This window comes from Portunus trituberculatus, chromosome 24 (assembly GCF_017591435.1).
Source record: "Portunus trituberculatus isolate SZX2019 chromosome 24, ASM1759143v1, whole genome shotgun sequence".
Lineage (NCBI taxonomy): Eukaryota > Metazoa > Arthropoda > Malacostraca > Decapoda > Portunidae > Portunus > Portunus trituberculatus.
In genome coordinates, this window is record NC_059278.1 from 344,644 (window position 1) to 369,643 (window position 25,000).

The window sequence follows — 25,000 nt, forward strand, 5'->3', positions numbered from 1 at the left end:
ACACACACACACACACACACACACACACACACACACCTGGCCGGTTAAGTAGTAAGGGAACACCTGGTCTGCTCGTACATTTATGCGTATAGTAATTCAAAAGTACTGCTAATTATTTTCTCTCGTTGTACTGAAATTTTATGCACAATTAGGAGAGAAGAAAATGTAAAAATGTAAGGATTGCCTATCTTTACATTCCATCGATTCGGAACCGATATTAACTGCTGGAGATATATATTGAGTTTCCGCTTATTTGGTGTGGGTATTATAGGCGTAGATTGAATAAAAAAATGTTACCACCACCTCCATCACCACCACCACCACCACCACCACCACCACCACCACTACTACTACCACTGCCTTCACAGCAAACAATAACAATAACATATCACAACCCAACCCTAGTTAAACCTACCTTTTCAATATGTGCTGATGTGTGTGTATTGAGAGCAGGGCCAGTGTGTTTCACTGTTTGATCTGCTGCAGTCTCTGACGAGACAGCCAGACGTTACCCTACGGAATGAGCTCAGAGCTCATTATTTCCGATCTTCGGATAGGCCTGACTGAGACCAGGCACACACCACACACCGGGACAACGAGGTCACAACTCCTCGATTTACATCCCGTACCTACTCACTGCTAGGTGAACAGGGGCTACACGTGAAAGGAGACACACCCAAATATCTCCACCCGGCCGGGGAATCGAACTCCGGTTCTCTGGCTGTGTGTGTGTGTGTGTGTGTGTGTGTGTGTGTGTGTGTGTGTGTGTGTGTTTGTGTGTGTTTGTTGATTTAACCCTTTCAGTACCATGACGCGTTTCCTTATTAATTCTGTTTATTATTTGGTGATTTTGTACAGCTTCAGAAACTCATGTGAGGGTTGAAATAGTGAAGACTGTGGCCATTCATCTTCTGACCTCTATAGACCCTTCCTAATGTCAATAAAATGGTCTAATACTCTAATCGGACACAAATCTCAAGGTAAAAATGTGTTCTCAGTACTGAAGGGATTAATTACTTGCGTATTCAGTAATAATGTGTGTGTGCGTCTGGTTTGCTATTTACTTTGGGTCTTTTCTCTGTTTACGTCCATGATAAGAAGAAGTCAAATGTTAAGGCAATATCTTTATCTGGGCTGAATTCTGAACACCTGGAAGCTTGGTACACTTTCCAAGGCTACAATCACTACAATTTGAAAACATTTCTTCTAAACTATAACAAATTAAAAAGAAAACAACCATAAAAAAAAACAACTTGAAGAGATAGACAGCATTTTCAGAGAGAGAGAGAGAGAGAGAGAGAGAGAGAGAGAGAGAGAGAGAGAGAGAGAGAGAGAGAGAGAGAGAGAGAGAGAGAGAGAGAGAGAGAGAGAGAGAGAGAGAGAGAGAGAGAGAGAGAGAGAGAGAGAGAGAGAGAGAGAGAGAATTAATCCATATTTGTTAACGATAAGAAATTAGAGGCAGCAGATAGAATTAAAAGTAATGAAAGGAAAATTTGTTGACAGAAAATAATGGAACACGGGACAAGGAGACAGGCAACAAAATATAAGAATAAAGGTCGGTTTGCGATTATGGTCGTCAATGTTAACGTGGACAGCGGGAACAACACACCTCCTCCTCCTCTTGTTCTTGTTCTTGTTCTTCTCCTTGTTCTTGTTCTTCTTTTTCTTTTCTTCTTTTCTTTTTCTTCTTCTTCTTCTTCTTCTTATTTATTTATTTATTTATTTTTCTTCTTTTTCCTCCTCCTCCTCCTCCTCCTCCTCCTCCTCCTCCTCCTCCTCCTCCTCCTCCTCCTCCTCCTCCTCCTCCTTCTCTACTTATGCCAGGTGTAAGCTCCTGACGAGGGGATCACTAGGTGTGATGAGATCGTGAGTTTCCCGCGGTGTTGTTCGTCTCTTAAGCCATGCTGTGGATAAAAATATAATTGAATACTTAAAAGACAAACAATTTCTTTATGTAAAAGGAGAAATCTGGCCAAAGGCACCAAGAATTATTAAACAAAATAGGCCCACTTAGATACCAGTCCCCAAGCAAGATAATTTGCTAATAAAATGGGATAAGTGTCTTGAGATCTCCGTAGCTCTCAACCCGTCTAGTACCGTGACGCGTTTCCATATTCACTCTGCTTATTATTTGGTGATTTTATACAGCTTCAGAAATTTATGTGGGGATTATGATAGTGAAGACTGTGGCTATTAATCTTCTGACTTTCATAGACCCTTCCTAATGTCAATAACTTGATCAAATCGTGAACCAATCTCGAGGTAAAAATGTGTCCCAGTACTGAAGGGGCTAAACGTGGTCAGGTCATGGAAACTTGGAAATACAGAAGCAGGTAAGGAATTCCGGAGTTAACTATCACTAACTTTACATATATCTTATTCCCTCCTTCATTGTTATTATCTTTTCTTTTTTTTCATTTCTACGAGTTAAATAGCTTGGTGGAGATCTGATTCAGCTATTGGTATGTGTATTGGAGTCTTTGCTTAGTTAAGATTTGAGGGCGTTTATTTTAATCATGATCGTCACTATTGTCGTTAAAAGAAAATATATAATGCACTTTGAAAAAACAATCATCAGAGGTAGCTTTCACTACTATATCATTTTTTGTTGTGCAGTTTCGTCGTTCAGGTTAACACTCCTGCATCGTTAGAGGAAAATTATCTGCTATGAAAAAGAAAAAGAAAACAAGGAAAGTAACAATCCTATATCTTTTTGTTCTTGTTATCCAGAGTTTTGTTCTTCATTGTGTGCGTACTGAGTGTTTTTATTCATTTGTTTTTATGTAAGAGGTGAGAACTGGCCAAGGCAAACAAAAAGATAAAAAAAAAAAGTCAGTCACCAGTCACTCTAAAGATCCGATAGAACTAGCCAAGGAATAGGGACAAATGTCTTGAATCCTCCCTCTTAAATGAAGTCAAGTCATAGGAAGGTAGAAACACAGACACAGGCAGGGAGTTCCAGAGTTTACCAGAGAAGGGTATGAAAGATAGAGAGCACTGGTTAACACTTGCATTGAAGAGCTGGACAGAATAGGAGTGAGAGGAAGAAGAAAGCCTTGTGCAACGAGGTGAGGTGTGTGTGTGTGTGTGTGTGTGTGTGTGTGTGTGTGTGTGTGTGTGTGTGTGTGTGTGTGTGTGTGTATGTGTATCTACGGTGAGTGATGATATTGGATTTAAATAGTATGATGGTGACCGGATTAATAGTGTGAAATGGATTCGTTGATCAATACTTACCGTTTGACGATCTTCTTGTCATCGTCGTCATCGTCATCATCGTCATCATCGTCATCATCGAGGTTCACATTTCTTCATCGTGGGGAGTGTGTGGAGGGCAAAGGTGACGTGACATTGGGGGAACATGGTCTTATGATGCCTTTGTTTCATTATTCTCATTATCTTATTTTTTACCTATTCCTTGTTTCGTCATAGAACTAGCCGGTTTTTTATAGCAAGATTGGAACCTGATTGTTGGCTTTCATTATATCTTTTTTTTTTTTGCCTACTACTTACCGCTTGACAATCCTCTTATCGTCATCACCATCGTCATCATCATCATCGTCATCATCGTCGAGATTGACATTCCTGAAGAAATACAGGTAACACAGTAATTCTCAAAGTAACGTAGCTAAAAATAAGTTACCATATCTCACAACATGCATTCACGTACCGCTTGACAATCTTCTTATCGTCATCATCATCATCGTCATCATCGTCATCATCGTCGAGATTCACACTCCTGAAAAAATATATGTATACATAAGATAAAAGTACTTCATGGTAGCATAAATGAAAAGGTGTTGTATTTCACGTCTATAGTATTTACGTACCTCTTGACAATCTTCTTATCGTCATCGTCGCCACTGTCATCATCGTCATCATCATCAAGATTCACACTCCTGAAGAAATATTATATAACACAGTAATTCTCAGCACAACGTAGCATGGAAAGTTATCATATTTCACAACTACCATTCACGTACCGCTTGACAATCTTCTTATCGTCATCATCATTGTCATCATCGTCATCATCGTCGAGATTCACACTCCTGAAAAAATATATATAATACAGTAATTCTCAGCTCAACATAGCATGGAAAGAGTTACCATATTTCACAACATGCATTCACGTACCGCTTGACAATCTTCTTATCGTCATCGTCGCCGCTGTCATCACCACTATCGTCTTTGAGATTGACACTCCTGCAGCGTGAGGAAAGAATTTTAAAAGTATAAGATGTAACAACACTGCACGGAGGAAATATGACTCGCTAACATTTCCCATTGACATACCGCTTTACGATCCTCGCACTGCTATCACTGCTATCGTTGCTGTCAGAATCAGCGGCATCGTCCATATTCAGGCTCCTGTGTTAAGAAAGGCTTCGTTACATACCACTGACATTTTTTTTTATACCATGTGGGCTTTTCACGGGAATTTATGGGCTAAAGGGGATACTTTTTGGGGTACCTCCTATCTGAAAGCTCACCCGATAGGAAACCGTTGCCTCGAGTGAGGAAGCCCAACCTACACGTGGACCGTGGATAGAATTCGAACCCGTGCGCTTGGAGACCACTCGGACCCCAAAGCACGCATGGTTCCACAGTACCACTGCGGCCTCTGACTTTGACGTGAGCGTCGGATGCATAAGTATTCACTTTTATCTAATATTTCCGTCATTACCATTGTGCAATATACGTAATCATACGCGATAATTATCAGAAAAATGTAATCTCATCGTCACATGCTGCTTTACAATGAGAGGCTTATGATGCTGTCTAACAGAGACCTTTGGTTCGTGACAGTAAGTGAGAAGGTAGCGGTTCTCACTTCTCAGATACTGGCTTACCTGTAGAGACTCGGGGCGGCGTTGGTGGTGACCAGGTTGGCCGCCAGCACGGCTCCCATCAACATCAGGGCAATAGACACTCTGCAAAACGAGAGGAGACAGAGGCCAGTAGGACATTAGTATTTTTGACTCAGATGGCACAATCACGGCGGACTCTTGTCTGCACTGGAAAAATGTCATCACTGCGAGGCTGTGTGATTACCTCATGGTGGCGGTGTGGTGGTACGAAGTGTGGTACAGTACAGACTGCTGTGGTGTGTGCTACAGGGCTGCAATGCTCGGCTCATATAGGCGATGGGCAACAAGAACCTGTAGCGTCACGTCACGCCGCAGCGCTCTGCCTTCCTCCTCCGCCTCTGTTTTTGCTTAGTGAAAGTGTATTTCTTTTTCTTTATCTCCACAAATAATGGCTATACTTCAGCGATTATCCTTCCGCTGCGTTACGTCGCATTTCGTTTCCAGTTCTGTAAAATAAGAGACGCGACGATAAGATTGAGGCAATGTCACCAGACGCAGCAGTTTTAAACTCACATCAAGCTTTTGTACATGACTGTTTTGTACATTTTCCATACATTACCGTCTTCCCGCATGTTGCTGCTGCTGCTCTGTATGAAATATTCAAGTTCACGTTTCATATAAGCACATTCATGATACTTGGCGTATGTAGAGGAAATCCTTGTAATAGCAAACAATAAAAGACGTGGCTTATCAAAGGGCGACAATGATTTGCAGTTATACTTAGCTCTGATATCCGCCCGAGAAAACAATGCGCACAGGCCCAAGGTCAACCTAATCGTACATTAGGATTAAACTTTACAGCGTCAATAGCTTAAGTCCCGAAGTAATATTGATAGTATGTACGTGTATTTAGCGCTAGCAGGAGCTCATTTGAATTATGTTGTGCAGTTCTGCTCACTATATCACAGGAAGGATGTAAATCTGATAGTGAGTATGAAGTGCAAGGACAAAAAAAAATATATAGTTATGAGAAGTATCTTTTAAGGAAGGAGATTGAATCTTTTAATTTATGTTCCTTAGAGAAACGTAGATAAAGGCAGAAACTGATAGAAGTCTTTCTTTTTTGTGATTAATAATCATGCAGAATATGACAAGATAATTCAAACATGATTAGATTATATTTAGGAGAGATAGAGGAATGATTTTCTTACCAGTTAGAAAAATAAATGAGTGGAATAAACTCAGCAATCAGAGTGTTAGCACCAAAGCATTATGACACATTAATAGAAGACTAAACGATCTTACGGATGGGAATGATTGGTAAAAATAAACATAGGTAATGGGTAATGTTCCACGTGCATGATGGCTCCTGCAAGTTCTCTTTTTTTTCTTACATTCTTATATTCTTATGTTGTATTGAAATACTTGATATGATGTTACTGCATGTGGATGCATTTCTTGCTTTGGATTTTATTGAAGAGTTTAAAATGGGGTATTGCCAAAGCAGAGGCTATGAGTGTCCGGGTGGTGTCTGGTGCTAATGTAATTGCCGCAGTGTTTAACTGTCCAATTATCTATAAGATCTTAAGCAGCATAAGCCACTCAACCCCGCACCACGCAACTCAGGGCACGAGTATGATCTGTTCACGCCGGTCACTCTCGTTCCAAGCAGGAGTGCGAGTCTGTATCCGTCACATCAATAACGGATACCTGTTAATTCTTAATTTAACGTACTGGACACTCGACATTATTTGCTCTTTGACTCTCAGTAACTCGCAAACCAGTTATCATGTAGGGAATTAGAGCTAAAATATCAAACCTCACAATATTATGCCTCATTCCATGTACACTCACAAATTTACAAACCAGGTATCATTCATAAAAAAAAAAAAAAATGAAATTAGCATAAGAAAACGTATACTCTTACTTCCTGTAATGACCCTGAAGGTCCTTCGTGGCAGCCATCCATTGAAGGTAGCAAGGTTGAGGTATGCTTTCATGCATCATGGTGCGCGGTGCTGTGCCAGAATGGATCATGGCTGATCTTCCTGGCGGCACATTTTACTGCTGCCGCCCTTCTTCCTTCCTTCCCTCGGTTCCTGACACCTTCAGACACGGACACTCAAAGACATCAAGAACAGTTTTCTCTCTCTCTCTCTCTCTCTCTCTCTCTCTCTCTCTCTCTCTCTCTCTCTCTCTCTCTCTCTCTCTCTCTCTCTCTCTCTCTCTCTCTCTCTCTCTCTCTCTCTCTCTCTCTCTCTCTCTCTCTCTCTCTCTTTCTCTCTCTCTCTCTCTCTCTCTCTCTCTCTCTCTCTCTCTCTCTCTTTACTCTCAGTGGTAGGTGCATCAAGGAACCATAAATTTTACGGTTTTCCACAAGATGAATGCTTCCTTGAGTGTTCTATATGGCCTGCTGCTCACAAAATACATCGCTGATGAAAAACGCCTTGGTTGGGGAAAATTTTATGTTTCATCTTGATTTTTTTTTTAGTTATTCGTGAGTTCTCTCTCTCTCTCTCTCTCTCTCTCTCTCTCTCTCTCTCTCTCTCTCTCTCTCTCTCTCTCTCTCTCTCTCTCTCTCTCTCTCTCTCTCTCTCTCTCTCTCTCTCTCTTTGATTCTAGGTGAATCCATAGTCTTGTGGAAGTGTAACTTAAAGCCTGTATGACTTTTCGGCCTCGGCAAAGCATCTTAAACCTTCAGTCACACCTGCGATGGACAGATGATTATAAATGGATAGCCGAGTGTCACTGAAGAAGAGAGGACAGTTATCTGGAATATTTTGCCGAGATGATAAATGGACAAATTAGGACAAGGAGTTTGGCTTTGCAGATCTTTGGTGAATATTAATAAGAATAATAAAAAGAGTGGGTGGCAAGACGGAACACTGAGGAACACACTGTTAATAGACTATTTCAACCACTCGGTTGTAATAGTTTTCCATACTAACCCATATGAAATCATTCATAGTTATCCGCGTCGGTTGTAGAGCGGTAGCGATTCCCCAGCGGGTGTTGCTCTTTGCCAATGGCGGGTTTGCAGAGCGGCTTCATGATACCCGGCAACACAGTGGTTGTACGCTAGCCAATGAGAGAAGAGACGCCGTTACCATGGCATCTCTGGGTAACTTGAGTTCACAGACATTCTCAAATAATAAACTCTTAAAGAGGAGTACAAGGTTATAAACATTCCATGAGTCAATCTATATATCCTCTTTCTGTACTACGATTTGATCGGTTAACGCTTGATACCCACCGCGGTCGGAATCGTCCTGTGTGAACAGCCTTAAAAGAACGGTGATTGCGTACCACGGAAGCAATACAATGGCCAAAAAGAAAAACTATAGATGAAGTTACAGAAAGCAGGATAGAAGCCGTAGGATGAGAATTTGTAGGTCAAGCTTTATGCAAGACTTTACCATATGCCTTTGATATATCAAAGACAACAGTGGAAGTTTCACCAAAATTCCCTGACCCAGATGGCTGAGCAGGCATTGCTCGAGCTTCATCAAAATGTGTCAGCATCAGTCAGAAAGTCTTTGTACACTCAGTGTGTGTGTGTGTGTGTGTGTGTGTGTGTGTGTGTGTGTGTGTGTGTGTGTGTGTGTGTGTGTGTGTGTGTGTGTGTGTGTTACTAACAGTAAAGGATCGAAATTTATAAACCACAGATAGATGAAAATTTTACTGAATTTAGAGTAGTGCAAATTTCTGAACAACAAAAGCCTTCTAATACAAGAATTTTTACTCCTACTACATGATGAACTTCCAATCCTTAAGAAGGTAAATATATCGGGATAATTAGGACGAAAAATAGTATTTTGATGTGAATTCTACAAAAACGGAGATTAAAAACTACAAGAAGTAAAGGAAACACGAGCGAGAAGCCAGAAGTCGGTGTGCAGAAAAGAGCAAATCTTGAGTCGTGGTGCCGTGGGGTTATCGCCGCGGAAAGTCCTTTCCTCCTCTTTTGATAGGTACCCACCAGAGAGAGAGAGAGAGAGAGAGAGAGAGAGAGAGAGAGAGGGTGGGGGGAGGGGTATAGGTCATCATCTTGAAGGAGGGAGCGTTAAGGAGAGGGTGAGATGTGGTGGTGTGTCTTCATAATCCGCATCACAATCGCAGCGAGAGGCTTCCGAGTTTGGGTTCGTTGGTATCATAGGTCAGGCTCCTGTGTTGAGGGAATAGGTGACGTTAGGTGACTGGTGGCAGGCTGGCAGCAGCTACTACTACTACTACTACTACTACTACTACTATTATTGTATCATCTATTTCATGTCATGGGCAGGAAACAGTAATTGTAATTAAAGGAATGAGATTGACTGACAAGTAGGTGTCTTCTTACCGTTTCACCATTGCAGTCTAATTGTCACCGGGTGAGTTACTTTCTTAGAGGGCGGAGTAAGTTCCCAGGCTCCTGTTTCGTGGACACAAAAAGTACACTGTATGGCTTCGGTAACTAACCTAACATAGTGAATTTAAAGGCTAATTCAGCAGGATGGTCAGTAAGAGGAGAGGAAAGCCAAAGATAGTGGTGGAGATTGAAGTCCCCGAGAATGTAGATCTTTGCAAAAGGAGAGTCAGAATGTGATCCACTTTTGGAAATTAAGAAGTCAAAGAATTTCTTATAATCATAGGAGTTAGGTGAGAGGTAGACAGCACAGATGAATTTTAATTTGAGAGTGATTATGAATTTGTAGCCAGACGGAGGAAAAAATCAGATGATCCCTACCGTGGGCACGAGAACAAGTCAAGTCGTTAAGCATATAGACACAACATCCAGCTTTGAAATGAAAGTGAGGCTAAAGTAAGGGTGAACAGAAAAGGTGTTACTGTCAGTTGACTCAGACAGCTGTGTTTCAGTGAGGAAAAGAATTCGAACATTAGTGAAAGTGAGATGATGTTCTTCAGAGTGAAAATTAAATCAAAGACCGCGAATGTTGCAGAAGTTAAGGAAGGAAAATGTGAACAGGGTTGTCAAGACACCATTGTCGATACAGGCGGACCAATCCGACTTGGGGACATTCTTTTTCTCTGGTAAGTCTGGAATTCCGTGCCTGCTTTTTTACTGCCATCTTCTTTGTGACTTGAGTTAATTGAAAAGGGGTGTTACAAAATATTATCCCATACATTTGGCTAACTTTTGACCCTGTTCGATGGACTGGCACCTCGATGCTTTTGTTTTTCATTTTTACCGCAAATTTTGTTTCCGTTGGCTGCTTCCTATCCTACATGAAAACGAAAATTGGTGGATAGAAGTTAAGAGACGTTGATATAGAATACAGATGCAAGAAGAGAGAAAATTTAATAACCTTGATGAAATTCTTAATAAAAAAAGGCTGAACTAGGGGACGACGTAAAATAATTAGTTTGGAAGTGCATTACTCATTCTGAATAAATAAAAAGATAAAAAAAATTGAAGTAGTGAGAAAATTATGAAGATTTCCAATTCATATCCTATGATCGTAACTTTTAAGTGAGAAGAAAAGAGAAAAAGACTTCAAGGTAGGAGTCAACGGTCAAGCACTGCATGTGAGCAGCCTTGCTCTATCTATTGGATGGGATGGCTGCTCAATGATCGAGCTAACATAGGTTGTCCACAAGAAGGCTGAAGCTCCTGCATGTCGTGGGTATGTGATCATATCATCGTGTGACACGGTTATCAATGTACATCCAGTGCTCCAGTTATCAAAGCTTACTGACACTGTTGTTATTGTACCATTCAAAGCCTTCCTTTCTTCCGGCCCTAGTAGCGTACAGCTTTCACGGCTCCACCTACCTTTTCACTACTGGTGCAGTCTCCTCGGAAGTCATGTCACTTGTGCTATCACTCTCTGAGCTTGCGCTGCGACGGCTCAGACTCCTGTGTTAAGGAATATAAAAGAAAAAAAAAAGGACAATGTGTGGCCTCGATAACAACGTGACATGCGATTATCATAATGTAACGTTAAAGCTTTCTTACCTTTGAACGTTACAGAAACAAAATCAAACCTTTAATTAAAAAAAAGAAATCTGAACAACTGTTTGTATAAGCCTTTTCATTAATTTTACTGACTACATTCTTGTGGTTTCCAAGTAAGCTGTGATTGTGCAAAGTGCTGTAGCAGCTTCTACATCATATACAATAATATATATACAATAATAATATATATATATATATATATATATATATATATATATATATATATATATATATATATATATATATATATATATATATATATATATATATATATATATATATATATATATATATATATATATATATATATATATATATATATATATATATATATATATATATATATATATATATATATATATATATATATATATATATATATATATATATATATATATATATATATATATATATATATATATATATATATATATATATATATATATATATATATATACCTACCTTTTCACTACTGGTACATGCTCAAAGGAATTCGATTCACTTTCACCATGAGTCTCTGAGCTTGCGCTCCGACGGCTCAGACTCCTGTGTTAAGGAATAGGGATAGAAAAAAAATAAAAAAACCATTAGGGGACAATGTGTGTCCTTGATAACAACGTGACATGCCATTATCATAATGTAACGTTAAAGCTTTCTTACCTTTGAACGTTACTGAAGCAAAATCAAACCTTTAATTAAAAAAAAGAAATCTGAACAACTGTTTGTATAAGCCTTTTCATTAATTTTACTGACTACATTCTTGTGGTTTCCAAGTAAGCTGTGATTGTGCAAAGTGCTGTAGCAGCTTCTACATCATATACAATAATATATATACACATATATATATATATATATATATATATATATATATATATATATATATATATAATATATATATATATATATATATATATATATATATATATATATATATATATATATATATATATATATATATATATATATATATATATATATATATATATATATATATATATATATATATATATATATATATATATAATAATATATAATATATATAAATATAATATATATATATATATATATATATATATATATATATATATATATATATATATATATATATATATATATATATATATATATATATATATATATATATATATATATATATATATATATATATATATATATATATATATATATATATATATATATATATATATATATATATACCTACCTTTTCACTACTGGTACATGCTCAACGGAATTCGAGCCACTTTCATCATGAGTCTCTGAGCTTGCGATCCGACGGCTCAGACTCCTGTGTTAAGGAATAGGGATAGAAAAAAAATTAAAAAACCATTAGGGGACAATGTGTGTCCTTGATAACAACGTGACATGCCATTATCATAATGTAACGTTAAAGCTTTCTTACCTTTGAACGTTACTGAAGCAAAATCAAACCTATAATTAAAAAAAAAATCCTTTTTGTATAAACGTTTATCATTAACTTTACCTGCCAAATTCTGGTAATATTTCAAGAGCGTTGTGATTGTGCAAAAAACTGTAGCAACCTCTACAGCAAATACAATAGTATACACCCGGTTTTCCTTACTTCGAGAACATGGTGAAACTTTTGTTGTTACCTTAGACGTAGTAAAAGCCTCTGATTTAATCTGGCACAAAGATTTGATCTCGAAACTATGTTTCTACGGCTTCTATCCTTCTGAGTGGAATTTCATGCAAAATTTCCTTTCTAACCGTTGTATTGCTGCTATGTTAGATGATCACTGTTCTTCTATATATATTAATAGTGGTGTTCCTCATGGTTCTGTCCGTTTACTCATTCTCTTCCTATTCACCGATCTAAGCCAGGCTTCATGTCCTATCCACTTTTACGCTGATGTTTTCAACCTGCAGTGCACTTTTTTCATAGGCAACCAATCCTTCAGGAAGTAAACAGATCACACATTGAAACCATAGTACGCCTTCTGATATTTTTAAAGTTTCTAATTTGGACAGAGCAAACTTAACATTATTCACTGCCTCAGAAACTTAATTCCTCCATTTATCATCTCGACACAATCCTCTAGGCAATTATCTCTTCTTTAGTGACACTCATCTGTCCATCTCCCCTACGTTGAACATTTTCTGTCCTCTTACATATTATCTAAGCTGGAAACTTCGCATCTCATCCCTAACTAAAACAGCTTCTGTGGAGTTAGGTACATTGAGTCGTCTTCGTCTGTTTTTCTCAGCCTCGTAGCTCCTTACTTTGTACAGGGGTCTTATCCGTCCAGGTATGGAATATGTTTAACATGTATGGGGGCGAATTTTACTTATACTTGGTAGAATTAAAAGCTTTTCGTCTTACTATAACCTCTTCTCTATCTGACTGACTGCCTTCGTTCTCTTTTTCATTGCCTAAATGTTGCCTATCTTGCTATCTTCTGCCGCTATTTTCATGTTAACTGCTCTTCTAATCTTGCTACCTGCATGCCTCCCCTCCTCCCAGGGTATCGCTGCAGAAGACTTTCCTCTTATTTCTCACCCTCTTCTGTCCACCTCTGCAATTCAAGAGTTAACCAATACTCTCAGTCATGCATGCCTTTCCTTCATAAACCTGGAACTCTCTGCCTGCTTCTGATTTTCCACATCCCTATGATATGAACACATTCAAAACAGTACCCCATACATTTGGCTATAACTTTTGACCCAGTTCAGGGGACGGGCACCTCAGTGCGTGTTTTGTTTTTAGTTTTTCTTATCTTCTCGCAATTTTTGTTGCCCTTGGCTACTTCTCTTCTTACAGAAACAAAAGCTTGGTGGACAAAAGTTAAGAGACGTTGATTTAGAGTAGAGTTGTAAGAAGAGAGAAAATTGAACTTCCTTGTTAAGACTTTTAAAACAAAATTGATTGAACAAGGAGAGGACTTAAGGTATGTATTTGAACGCGTGTATTACTCATTCTAAATGAATTAATAGAAAAATAAAACATTTGAACAAGTGAAGAAATATGTATGAAGATTTATAATTCATATCATGTAATCGTAAGTTTTAAGTGAGAAGGAAAGGGAAAAGGATCTCAAGGTAGGAGTCAACGGTCCAGCACTGCCTTGCTGTATTGGATGGGATGGCTACACAATGATTGACCTAACATAGGTTGTCCTCAAGAAGACTGAAGCTCCTGCATGTCGTGGGTATATGAACGTGTGACACTGTTATCAATGTGCATCCTGTATTCCAGTTATCAAAGGTTACCGACACCGTTGTTATTGTACCATTCAAAGCCTTCTTTTCTTCCAGCCCTAGTGGTACACAGTTGTCGGGGCTCCACTTACCTTTTCATATATATATATATATATATATATATATATATATATATATATATATATATATATATATATATATATATATATATATATATATATATATATATATATATATATATATATATATATATATATATATATATATATATATATATATATATATATATATATATATATATATATATATATATATATATATATATATATATATATATATATATATATATATATATATATATATATATATATATATATATATATATATATATATATATATATATATATATATATATATATCTTTTACTATCGCTCTCTCTCTCTCTCTCTATTTTTTATTTTTTCTCAAACTGTGAAGTAGAAGACGGAGGCTGCTGTGTCGTGATTACTCCTAAAACATTACGTACAAAGAGTGTGATGATGTCATTGTATATACAGTGCATAGTGTTCCAGTCATCAAAGCTTACTGACACCATTGTTAATAGATTACCATTCAAAGCCTTCCTTTCTTCCAGCCCTAGTAGCGTACAGTTGTCACGGCTCCACCTACCTTTTCACTACTGGTGCAATCTCCTCGGAAGTCGAGTCACTTATGCCATCACTGTCAGTTACTGAGCTTGCGCTTCGACGGCTCAGACTCCTGTGTTAAGGAATAGGAAAAAAAAATCATTAATGGACAATGTGTGGCCTCGATAACAACGTAACATAGGATTTTCATTATGTAACGTTAAATCTTTCTTATCTTTGAACGTTACAGAAACAAAATCAAATCTTTAATTATATATATATATATATATATATATATATATATATATATATATATATATATATATATATATATATATATATATATATATATATATATATATATATATATATATATATATATATATATATATATATATATATATATATATATATATATATATATATATATATATATATATATATATATATATACCTACCTTTCACTACTGCTACATGCTCAACGGAATTCGAGCTACTTCCACCATGAGTCTCTGAGCTTGCGCTCCGACGGCTCAGACTCCTGTGTTAAGAAATAGGGATAGAAAAAAAATAAAAAAACCATTAGGGGACAATGTGTGTCCTTGATAACAACGTGACATGCCATTATCATAATGTAACGTTAAAGCTTTCTTACCTTTGAACGTTACTGAAGCAAAATCAAACCTATAATTAAAAAAAAAATTCTTTTGTATAAGCGTTTTTCATTAACTTTACCTGCCAAATTCTGGTAATTTTTCAAGCGAGTTGTGATTCTGCAAAGTACTGTAGCAACTTCTACATCATATACAACAGTATACACCCGGTTTTCCTTACTTCGAGAACATGGTGAAACTTTTGTTGTTACCTTAGACGTATCAAAAACCTCTGATTTAATCTGGCATAAAGATTTGATCTCGAAACTATGTTTCTACGGCTTCTATCCTTCTGAGTGGAATTTCATGCAAAATTTCCTTTCTAACCGTTGTATTGCTGCTATGTTAGATGATCACTGTTCTTCTATATATATTAACAGTGGTGTTCCTCATGGTTTTGTCCGTTTACTCATTGTTTTCCTATTCACCGATTCTAAGCCAAGCTTCTTGTCCTATCCACTACTACGCTGATGATCTCAACCTGCAATGCACTTTTTTAATAGGAAGTGAACAGATCACGCAGGGATACCACAGTACGCCTTCTAATATCTTTAAAATTTCTAATTGGGACAGAGTAAACTTAACATTATTCAATACATCAAAAGTTTAACTCCTTCATTTATCATCTCGACATAATTCTCTAGGCAACTACATCTTCTTCAGAGACACTGATATCTTCTACGCTGAACATTCTCTTTCCTTTTACCTATAATGTAAGCTGGAAACCTTGCATCTCATCTCTAAGTAGGTTGTAGACCCTGGTAGTAGAGCAACTGGTGCAACACCCTACTCGTATTCCTGACTGACTTGGAGATACGTACAACTTTCTCGAACTTTTCCTTATCTCGAATCATTCTGCTTATGCTGTTACCCTGTCCTTGTCTGTGGTACTCCTCCGGTCACAACCTCATATCTATATCTTGTCCTATTTCTCCAATCCCTCCTCAGGAGGGATTGTTGTCTCTGGCGTTTTGCCTCTGCCAGTTTGGGGGGCCTGGGGAGGTATTATGCTGAGTTTTCTGGAACGATTACTGTCTCCGTGTCAGAGACCCATCTCTGTGTGATTTTATTATTATTATTATTTTTTTTTTTTAGGAAATTCCAATAACTACCAACACAGTGTGAAATGTGTAGGCACGAATCTATCGGCAGTGTCGCTGTTGTGTTGGCTATTACTGTTTCTCTACTTACCTATAGAGTCTTGGGACTGCGTTGATAGTGAGTAGGTTGGCCATCAGCACGGCTCCCACCAACATCAAGGTAACAGACACTCTGCAAACCAGAGGAGACAGAGACCAGTTAGATGTCATTGTTTGGGCTCAGACGGCTGTATTACGGCGGACTGCTCTAGACGGGAAAAGAAGAAAAACCTCATCAGCGAGAGGATCTGAGGGAATATTGTACCTCATGGCGGCGGCGTGGTGCTGTGAACTGTGTTACAGGCTGCTGTGGTGTGTGCTGCAGGGCTGAGGACCGCTGCTCTTATAGGCTCCCAGTTCAGTGAATGACGTTGTTTCATGCCTTGGCGCCTTACATAATGATCCATTTTACTGCCTAGTGCGTCAGGACACACACACACACACACACACACACACACACACACTCTCTCTCTCTCTCTCTCTCTCTCTCTCTCTCTCTCTCTCTCTCTCTCATGTTGTCTAATCAAGTAACTGACGGTTGCAACTAACTTTGGTGCTTTGTCATGCCATAAACCTTTCCACTTCCTAAGGTTTTTATGTTTTATAAAGCCCTGAGGAATATAATACACAGACACACGGTGATCAGCAATTGTTTATTTGTGCATTTTTGGCTGCACACCGGACGTTTTTGAGTATGTGGCCTTGATTGCCGCCTCACCGCTGTACCATAACACGCATCGACACCCACGATTACAGGTGTTCCGGGGCGGCCATAGATGTTGGTTGTCACTGATGCGGTTGTTCGTATCATGATAACGAGTGGCTCCATAGACCTGGTTCGCGACACACACACACACACACACACACACACACACACACACACACACACACACACACACACACACACACACACACACACACACACACACTCACTCAACTTCACGCATTCGTTGTGGTGCGATTCATTAAGTGTTTCTTCAAGTCTCCACAAGGACACCGCCATTCTTAATTTTAACAACTGAAAGAGAATCAAGTTGGATTGCTTTACTGTCAATAGCTTTTTTGAAGGGCTTTATTTATTCGCTTAGTTGTTGTTTTGTTGAGGTTTATTATGTTTTTGATCATTGGCTTGTTTACCTTCGGTGAGTTTCTTAGCACTGTTATGGGTTCAGTTTCATTCTGTCACTATTTGCTTACTTTACTTAATTTGAAAAATAATTAGAGGCGCTTGTCTTAAAACACAAGCAGTGTATAATGTTTTATGGTGAAAGAAATTTGAAATCACGTCACGTTTTTGGCTAGGTGCCAAAAGTCTCGAGGAGAGTTAGATCTCGAAAGATTTTGACACTTTCTTTTAATGAAGGAGTTTTTGGGTAGTTGGAAAACGGCAGGAGAACCGGCTATTAAACCATGGTTTGGATGATTTAGGTAAAGAGAAAGAGTGAGGAATGCACGTATCCATTCCAGTCATATCAGCTGTGTTATGCGCTCAGCACACGGAGATGGATCTTTGACACGAAAGCGATAGTCATTCCAAAGAAAATCAGCGTAATACCTCCTCAGGTTCCTTCAGTATACAGACAAAACACCTGAATCACATCTGCTTTGGGAGGTCCTGAGAAGGAATTGAGGAGATAAGATAAAATACAGATATGAGAGTGATATCGGAGGACCCCAACTGAGAAGATAGAGTAACAGCATATGCTGAAGGATTACTAGTTAGAAAAAATCAAGAAGAAGGGTGTATCTCGTGTGAAATGTACTCCATACATGGGCAGGTATGGTTGCTTACAGAGTTAGCAGCTGTTGGGAAAAGAAAAAGAAAAAAAAAAAAAAGATCGGTAGGGATGACTCAGAATGTCCTAATTTCGCAGAAGCTGTTTTAACTTGAGATGATGTATAGACTTTCGAGTCAGATCATTAGTAAAGGACAAACCGAGGATATTCAATATTGAAGAAGTGAACAATTGAGTGTCATTAAAGAAGAGATATATGGGAAATTGTGTGCAGTAGATGAATGAAGGAATTTGGGATTTCGAGGCATTTAACAATATTAGTTCTCAGTTCCAAAGGGAAATTTTTGAGAGCTCGGAAGTCATGCCCTCTATGATTTCATTGCGTGAGCTGTTTTTTTTCTTGAAGTTAATAAAATGTCTGGCAGAAATGCGGGGTGGTAGGAATAGAAAGCACAAGAAGTTTGGCTCACAAGATGATTGATGAATATCAGGAAGTGAGTGAAAGGACAGAACTAAGAGGAGAACAGCGACTGTGTACCACAAAAGCAATAGAATAGTCAGAAAGAAGACTGTAGATGGAGTTACAGAGAGCACGACAGAAGCCGTAGGATGAGAATTTGTAGGTCAAGCTTTATGCAAGACTTTACCATATGCTTTTGATATATCAAAGACAACAGTGGAAGTTTCACCAAAATTCCCTGACCCAGATGGCTGAGCAGGCATTGCTCGAGCTTCATCAAAGTGTGTCAGCATCAGTCAGAGTCTTTGTACACCCAGTGTGTGTGTGTGTGTGTGTGTGTGTGTGTGTGTGTGTGTGTGTGTGTGTGTGTGTGTGTGTGTGTGTGTGTGTGTGTTACTAAAAGTAAAGGATCGAAATTTATAAACCACAGATAGATGAAAATTTTGCTGAATTTAGAGTAGTGCAAATTTCTGAACAACAAAAGCCTTCTAATACAAGAATTTTTTACTTCTACTACATGATGAACTTCCAATCCTTAAGAAGCTAAATATATCGGGATAATTATATATAGGTCATCATCTTGAAGGAGTGAGCGTTAAGGAGAGGGTGAGATGTGTCTTCATAATCCGAATCACAATCGCAGCGAGGGACTTCCGAGTTTGGGTTCGTTGGTATCATTGGTCAGGCTCCTGTGTTGAGGAAATAGGTGACGTTAGGTGACTGGTGGTGGCAGGCTGGCAGCAGCTGCCGCTTCTACTGCAACAGCAATAACAGGTAGTAACAATATTCACTGCTACTACTACTACTACTACTACTTTATTGTTATGGCCTATATCGCCTGTAAGCATACTTGAAGAGTATATGTGGGAAGGACTGTTGAGCTTCCGCCCATTAGTGGCGCAGGCAATTTTATTTATAGTGGTACCCATATTATGGACCATATCACTACCGAAGCTCATCTTTGGTGTAATCACGTAGAACCTGGGTATGTTGGTAACTTTAAACCACTCGAGAGATGGAATGACATAACTTCAAAGCTGTATGTGGTGGGATTCGAGCCTACGCGTGGACGTCTGCCCGATCCCATGTTCACTACCTTATCCACTATGCCACCGCCTCACTACTACTACTACTACTACTACTACTACTACTACTACTACTACTACTACTACTACTATCACCATTGGAACCTACTACTACTACTACTACTACTACTACTACTACTACTACTACTACTACTACTACTACTACTACTACTACTACTACTACTACTACTACTACTACTGCTATCACCATTGGAGCATTATTACTTCATATTCTTCATGTCATAGGCAGCAAACATTAATTGGAATTAAAGGAATGAGGGTGACTGACAAGTAGGCGTCTTCTTACCGTTTCACCATTGATGTCTAACTGTCACCGGCTGAGTTACTTTGTGAGTGAAGTAAGCTCCAGGGGTCTTGTTTCGTGGACACAAAATGTACAATGTATGACTTCGGTAATATAAAATGACATGATAAACGCGCGACAGTTTGAAATCTGCCTTTTCGTATAATGGGGCTGTCCAGACAATTCTATATTTTCATTTTCTCATTATGAGTTTTTATGTGACAATTATGCATATGGATAAGACATCATAGCACGTTTTTAGATGTTCATCTTTAATTTCTTGTTGGTCAAAATAAAAAAAAAAAAGATCGAAACGTTACCGTGAAATAAATCAACTATTTAGTGACTGGAGATGCTGGAAAGATATATATTGATCGAAATTTCATTATCTTCTTTTTGTCTTTTTTTTTGTTATCCGAAATTTTGTGGTTTATTGTAAAAAAATGAATAAAGAAATCTTGAAGGGAACATAGGAATTGTAATCTCCTTACCAGTGATGCATCATCCTCCAGTCATGCCGCTCTTTATACTTTTAAACATTTGCTGTTGCCTGTTTCTGTCTCCTTGATTATTTTTGCGTAATTGTATGAGATATTCAATCACATAATGACGAAAGCGTTCACAAACACAAGACATTTATCTAAGTATTTTGATTTCTCCTCTAAAGATTACTGTGGATGTTTCCCTTAAACTAGTGACCTGGGAATTACTTTGTACGGTTTCAATTTGTGCGGTTTCAAATCTCCATAGTAGTTTTTTTCTGGTATGTCTGACAGAGAGAGAGAGAGAGAGAGAGAGAGAGAGAGAGAGAGAGAGAGAGAGAGAGAGAGAGAGAGAGAGAGAGAGAGAGAGAGAGAGAGAGAGAGAGTTTTTTGTCCATTCTAGGATACAAAACTATGGAAAAGACTGCATGGTAAAAGAAAGCGTCTAAAACGTTGGTGGTATTTATGGGCAACATTGTGTACCAGTGAAAGAGTCGATGGTTTGTGATGTTTGACTATCATAATGTAGCGCTCAAACCTCCCTCCCTATAGAGCCCTGCTGACACCACCATCGCGTCTCCACCTACCTCCTCACTAATGTATTTTTCGGAGGAGTTGCTACTGTCACTGGGGTCCTCACCGGAAGACTCCACGCTCCTGTGTTGTAGGTGAAAAAAGAATATAAGATTAGTAACAATTCAGGTAGGCGGTTTTCTTATTTTCACTCTGTTTCTCTCACATGCTAGGTTCCTACAAACAACCACTTTAAATATCAACAGGTCTGCTATTGTTCATTCTTCCTTTGTCTTTTATGTACAGTGTGAAACCAGGTTTTTATACATTAATAACATGTATTCACTCATCTTTTTACTACCACAACCTTCTCATTAGCTTCTTGGCAATTTACTAGAAGGCTAAGGCTCCTGTGTCGTGGGTGTAACTACAGCACTACCTACAGTATATGGTCATATCATTATGTGACGGGATTATTATTTTATATTTATCAAGAGTGACAGCATTGTCATTGTACCATTCAAAACCATCCTCCCTTTGAGCACTGATGGCGTACAATTGTCACACCTCCACCTACCTTTTCGATCTTGAAGAAGAATCATCATCTGAAGAGACACTAATACTGCTATCACTACTCGCCGTATCATCACTGTCATCGTCACGCTGTTGGAGGTTATTCTTCCTGTGTTAAAGATATAAGGAAAATTTTTAAAAGATAATGTGTGTCATAGAGTGTTCATGTTGTTATGGTTGAAGAAGTTTTACCTTCCTTGAATGTTACAGAGGCAAATTTAAATCATCCTCAAAAAAATACCTGAACAATTTTTTGTATAAGCTTTCTCATTAAGTGTACTGGCCAGACCATAGTTATTTTCAAGTGAACTGTGAATAGGGACACTGTCTATCACGTTCTTATTCCTCTAACACTTAAGTCTGATGAAAGATAGAGTACCATCCATCGGCGTACACTAACAAAGGATAGCTCGTTCACCAGGAGACTGGTGTACTCGACGAAACAGGTTTTGGTGATGATGTAATTCAGAATACATTAGTGTGATTGGCCTTTTCTCGTAGATCTTATGAGTCCAATATCCAAAGACACCATGGATTAAGTTTCTCCATGGTGAAAATATATATTTTATGCAAGTTGGGAGACTGACCAAAGGCAACAAAAAGTGGGAAAAAAAGGCCCACTGGATTGCCAGCTCCCTTAAAGTTATTAGGAATGATCCAAAAGCGAGGGATAAATGTCTTTAAACATATGTTTTAGAAAAGTGCAACAACTACCTACACAGTGTGAAGAAATACGAGTTTTTTTTTTGGTGTATTGGATACTGCTCTTACTTTTTATTTTTTTTGGCTTCGCCGACTGTGAGCAGGCTGGCCATCAGCACGACTCCCACCAACATCAGGGCAACAGACACTCTGCAAACCAGAGGGGACAGGAACCAGTGAGATGTTATCGTTTAGGCTCAGGCGGCAGTTTTACGAAAGACTGTTGTGGACGGGAAAACAAAAAAAAAAAAAAAAAAAAAAAAAGAAAAAAAAATCACCAGCGAAAGGGTCTGAGGGGAAATTGTACCTCATGGCAGCGGCGTGGTGCTGTGAACTGTGCTACAGGCTGCTGTGGTGTATGCTGCAGGGATGAGGCCCGTGTCTTATATAGGCTTTCAGTTCAGTGAATCAGTCCATATCTGTTGTTGTCTAATCGTTGCCGTGATTACAGGCGTTCCGCGGTGGCCGTCGTATGAGTCATTGATGGATTTTTTTTTATGTAAGATGGGAAGCTGGACAAAAGCAACATAAAACGAAAAAAAGAACGGCCACTAAGTTGCCAGCCCCCTTGCAGATCCGAGAGAGTTAGCATAAAAGAGAGGATAAAAGTCTTGTTAGTTAGTTCACGTGAGAAGTCTTTGGGCAGACTTCTTGATTGTGTAGTTCCTGTCCACCTGGCAGTGAGTAGGTACCTGGTGTAAGTCGGCAGTTGTGATCCACTGCTAGGTACGAAAAAATAAATTCTAGAAAAAAAATTACACAGTGGAGTTTCCTAACCATCCCGGTATGGGGATAGTTGATCTATCCCCATCTGGCAGCCGCGCTATTGAATTGTAAGATACCTCCTGTGTTTTAGTGTATTTAAGATCTAGTATGTATGTTTTATATAAGTACATATAACGTTGATTATCAGCTGTAAGGCTGCAAGATAAATAAACCGAAATATTATGGTATATCATTATTACACACACACACACACACACACACACACACACACACACACACACACACACACACACACACACACACACACACACACACACACACACACACACACACACACACACACACACACACACACACACACACACACAGCTTTTGTGAAATCTTTTGTTCCTTCGCTTACATGTTATTTTGATGAGTTTTGTTATGTTTTTGATCATTGGCTTGTTTACCTCCGAGTAGCTTAATTCGTAGCACTGTTATTGGTTCAGTTTCCTTCTGTCACTATTTGCTTAATTTACTGAAGTTGGGAAATCATTAGAGGCACTTGTCTTAAAACGGGAACAGTACATAATGTCTTTTATAGTGAAGCAAGTTTGAAATAACATTATTTTACTCTTCAGTAGTACCAAACTCAGTGTGATAATGTATTATTCTCATATTTGCATTGTTTGACATTTTTGCAGTTTTGAAGTAGCGTCATGTTCCTTCTGTCGAACGCTCAGACTAAGAAAGACTGCACGGTGATGAAGCTATCCTTTAAGCATGAAATATCTCTCAGAATACTTAAAGAATGCAAAGAAGTCATTAGTGAACCTCTAGTTACTGATCTTATTGAATGGCGAGACTTAGAAGAGGTGGCAGGTGAATGTAGTACTTGTAAGAAAGGAGGTAAAAGGTTAACCTGTAATTATAAACATTGTCAGCTAAACTTCAATTGTAGGTAAAATAATGGAGTCAGTAATTGAGAGGAGCAGTAAAGAGTACTTAGATGAACATTACCTGAGAAATCGGTCATAGGATGGCTTGCCTTGCGAATTTATTGAATTTTACAGCAAAGTTTACGTTACTGTTGATAATGGTGATTGTTATGGCAAGACCCGTAAAAGGCTCTTGAGAAAGGTTAGAGCGCATGGGGTAGAGTGTGATGTGTTAGGCTGATAACGTCAGTGGAAAGCGGGAACCGACAGAGAGTTGTGACAAACGGCTCTAATCTGAGTAGGGTCTAGGTCCCACAGGGATCAGTGTTGGACTATTGTTGTTTTCAACGTATATCAGTGACTTAAATACTAGGATTAGTTGTGATGTTAGTAAATTTCCGGCTGGTATGAAGGTAGTTAAATGAATTGTATCAAATCTAAATACCATCGCTTTGCGAGCAGGCTTGGATAGAATGAACGAGTGGATAGACTGCTGGTAAATTCAGTTCGATATTACTAAGTGCAAGGTACTTAGCGTAGATGGAAGATATCCACGCGGTAAGCACGCAGAGAACAACGAGGCTCTGGTAAGTTCAAGGAACGAAATAAGTTAGGAGTTATAATTAGCTTTCATATCCATAAAAAAAAAAGATACTTAGAGGCCACAAAGAATAAGATTTACATTAGTTTCTTTGAGTTCTACATCGGCGGTGGCGTCTGTGGTCTGGCAATGATAATATAAATAATAATAATAATAATAATAATAATAATAATAATAATAATAATAATAATAATAATAATAATAATAATAATAATAATAATGATATTATTATTATTATTATTATTATTGTGTGTGTGTGTGTGTGTGTGTGTGTTATATTATCATTGCCAGACCACAGACGCCACCGCCGATGTAGAACTCAAAGAAACTAATGTAAATCTTATTCTTTGTGGCCTCTAAGTATCTTTTTTTTTTATGGATATGAAAGCTAATTATAACTCCTAACTTATTTCGTTCCTTGAACTTACCAGAGCCTCGTTGTTCTCTGCGTGCTTACCGCGTGGATATCTTCTATCTACGCTAAGTAATGATAATAATAATAATGATAATAATAATAATAATAATAA

General features: G+C 38.2%; 3 protein-coding genes across 7 annotated transcripts; all 3 read right to left on the bottom strand.

Annotated features, from left to right (window-relative positions):
- Positions 1-1,780: 1,780 nt before the first annotated feature.
- LOC123508068 (calsequestrin-1-like) lies at positions 1,781-5,339 on the bottom strand. Its single transcript, XM_045261489.1, has 6 exons — positions 5,050-5,339; positions 4,848-4,928; positions 4,291-4,365; positions 4,132-4,200; positions 3,235-3,306; positions 1,781-1,904 (listed from the first exon to the last, which is right to left on the bottom strand). The coding sequence occupies exons 1-6, from the start codon at positions 5,052-5,054 to the stop codon at positions 1,895-1,897; spliced, it is 312 nt and encodes a 103-aa protein (XP_045117424.1). The 5' UTR covers positions 5,055-5,339; the 3' UTR covers positions 1,781-1,894.
- Positions 5,340-8,469: 3,130 nt separating this feature from the next.
- Positions 8,470-16,706, bottom strand: LOC123508065. 5 transcript variants are annotated; one of them, XM_045261477.1, is made up of 9 exons: positions 16,640-16,706; positions 16,427-16,507; positions 15,042-15,123; positions 14,626-14,717; positions 11,984-12,067; positions 11,224-11,307; positions 10,579-10,662; positions 9,145-9,216; positions 8,470-8,970 (listed from the first exon to the last, which is right to left on the bottom strand). In XM_045261477.1, exons 1-8 carry the CDS (start codon positions 16,642-16,644, stop codon positions 9,189-9,191), a joined length of 540 nt encoding a protein of 179 aa, XP_045117412.1. In that variant the 5' UTR covers positions 16,645-16,706; the 3' UTR covers positions 8,470-8,970; positions 9,145-9,188. The 5 variants fall into 5 exon arrangements, with proteins under 5 accessions (XP_045117412.1, XP_045117416.1, XP_045117414.1 ...); XM_045261481.1 differs by lacking the exon at positions 15,042-15,123 and having other exon boundaries at positions 14,626-14,715; XM_045261479.1 differs by lacking the exon at positions 11,984-12,067.
- A 2,295-nt stretch (positions 16,707-19,001) lies between these two features.
- LOC123508069 (dentin sialophosphoprotein-like) lies at positions 19,002-22,603 on the bottom strand. Its single transcript, XM_045261491.1, has 5 exons — positions 22,537-22,603; positions 22,299-22,379; positions 21,532-21,636; positions 21,029-21,098; positions 19,002-19,259 (listed from the first exon to the last, which is right to left on the bottom strand). Exons 1-5 carry the CDS (start codon positions 22,539-22,541, stop codon positions 19,245-19,247), a joined length of 276 nt encoding a protein of 91 aa, XP_045117426.1. The 5' UTR covers positions 22,542-22,603; the 3' UTR covers positions 19,002-19,244.
- Between the last annotated feature and the right edge of the window lie 2,397 nt (positions 22,604-25,000).

What these genes read in the sequence shown, in the direction of transcription:
- LOC123508068 (XM_045261489.1), bottom strand. An exon ending in GCCGCCCCGAGTCTCTACAG is followed by an intron (nt 4,366 to 4,847) that starts GTAAGCCAGTAT and finishes TTCTTAACACAG; the next exon opens with GAGCCTGAATATGGACGATG. An exon ending in AGTGCGAGGATCGTAAAGCG is followed by an intron (nt 4,201 to 4,290) that starts GTATGTCAATGG and finishes CTCACGCTGCAG; the next exon opens with GAGTGTCAATCTCAAAGACG.
- LOC123508065 (XM_045261477.1), bottom strand. An exon ending in CATGTACCAGTAGTGAAAAG is followed by an intron (nt 11,308 to 11,983) that starts GTAGGTATATAT and finishes TCCTTAACACAG; the next exon opens with GAGTCTGAGCCGTCGGAGCG. An exon ending in CATGTACCAGTAGTGAAAAG is followed by an intron (nt 10,663 to 11,223) that starts GTAGGTATATAT and finishes TCCTTAACACAG; the next exon opens with GAGTCTGAGCCGTCGCAGCG.
- LOC123508069 (XM_045261491.1), bottom strand. An exon ending in GAAGCCAAAAAAAATAAAAA is followed by an intron (nt 21,637 to 22,298) that starts GTAAGAGCAGTA and finishes TCTTTAACACAG; the next exon opens with GAAGAATAACCTCCAACAGC. An exon ending in TCTTCTTCAAGATCGAAAAG is followed by an intron (nt 21,099 to 21,531) that starts GTAGGTGGAGGT and finishes CCTACAACACAG; the next exon opens with GAGCGTGGAGTCTTCCGGTG.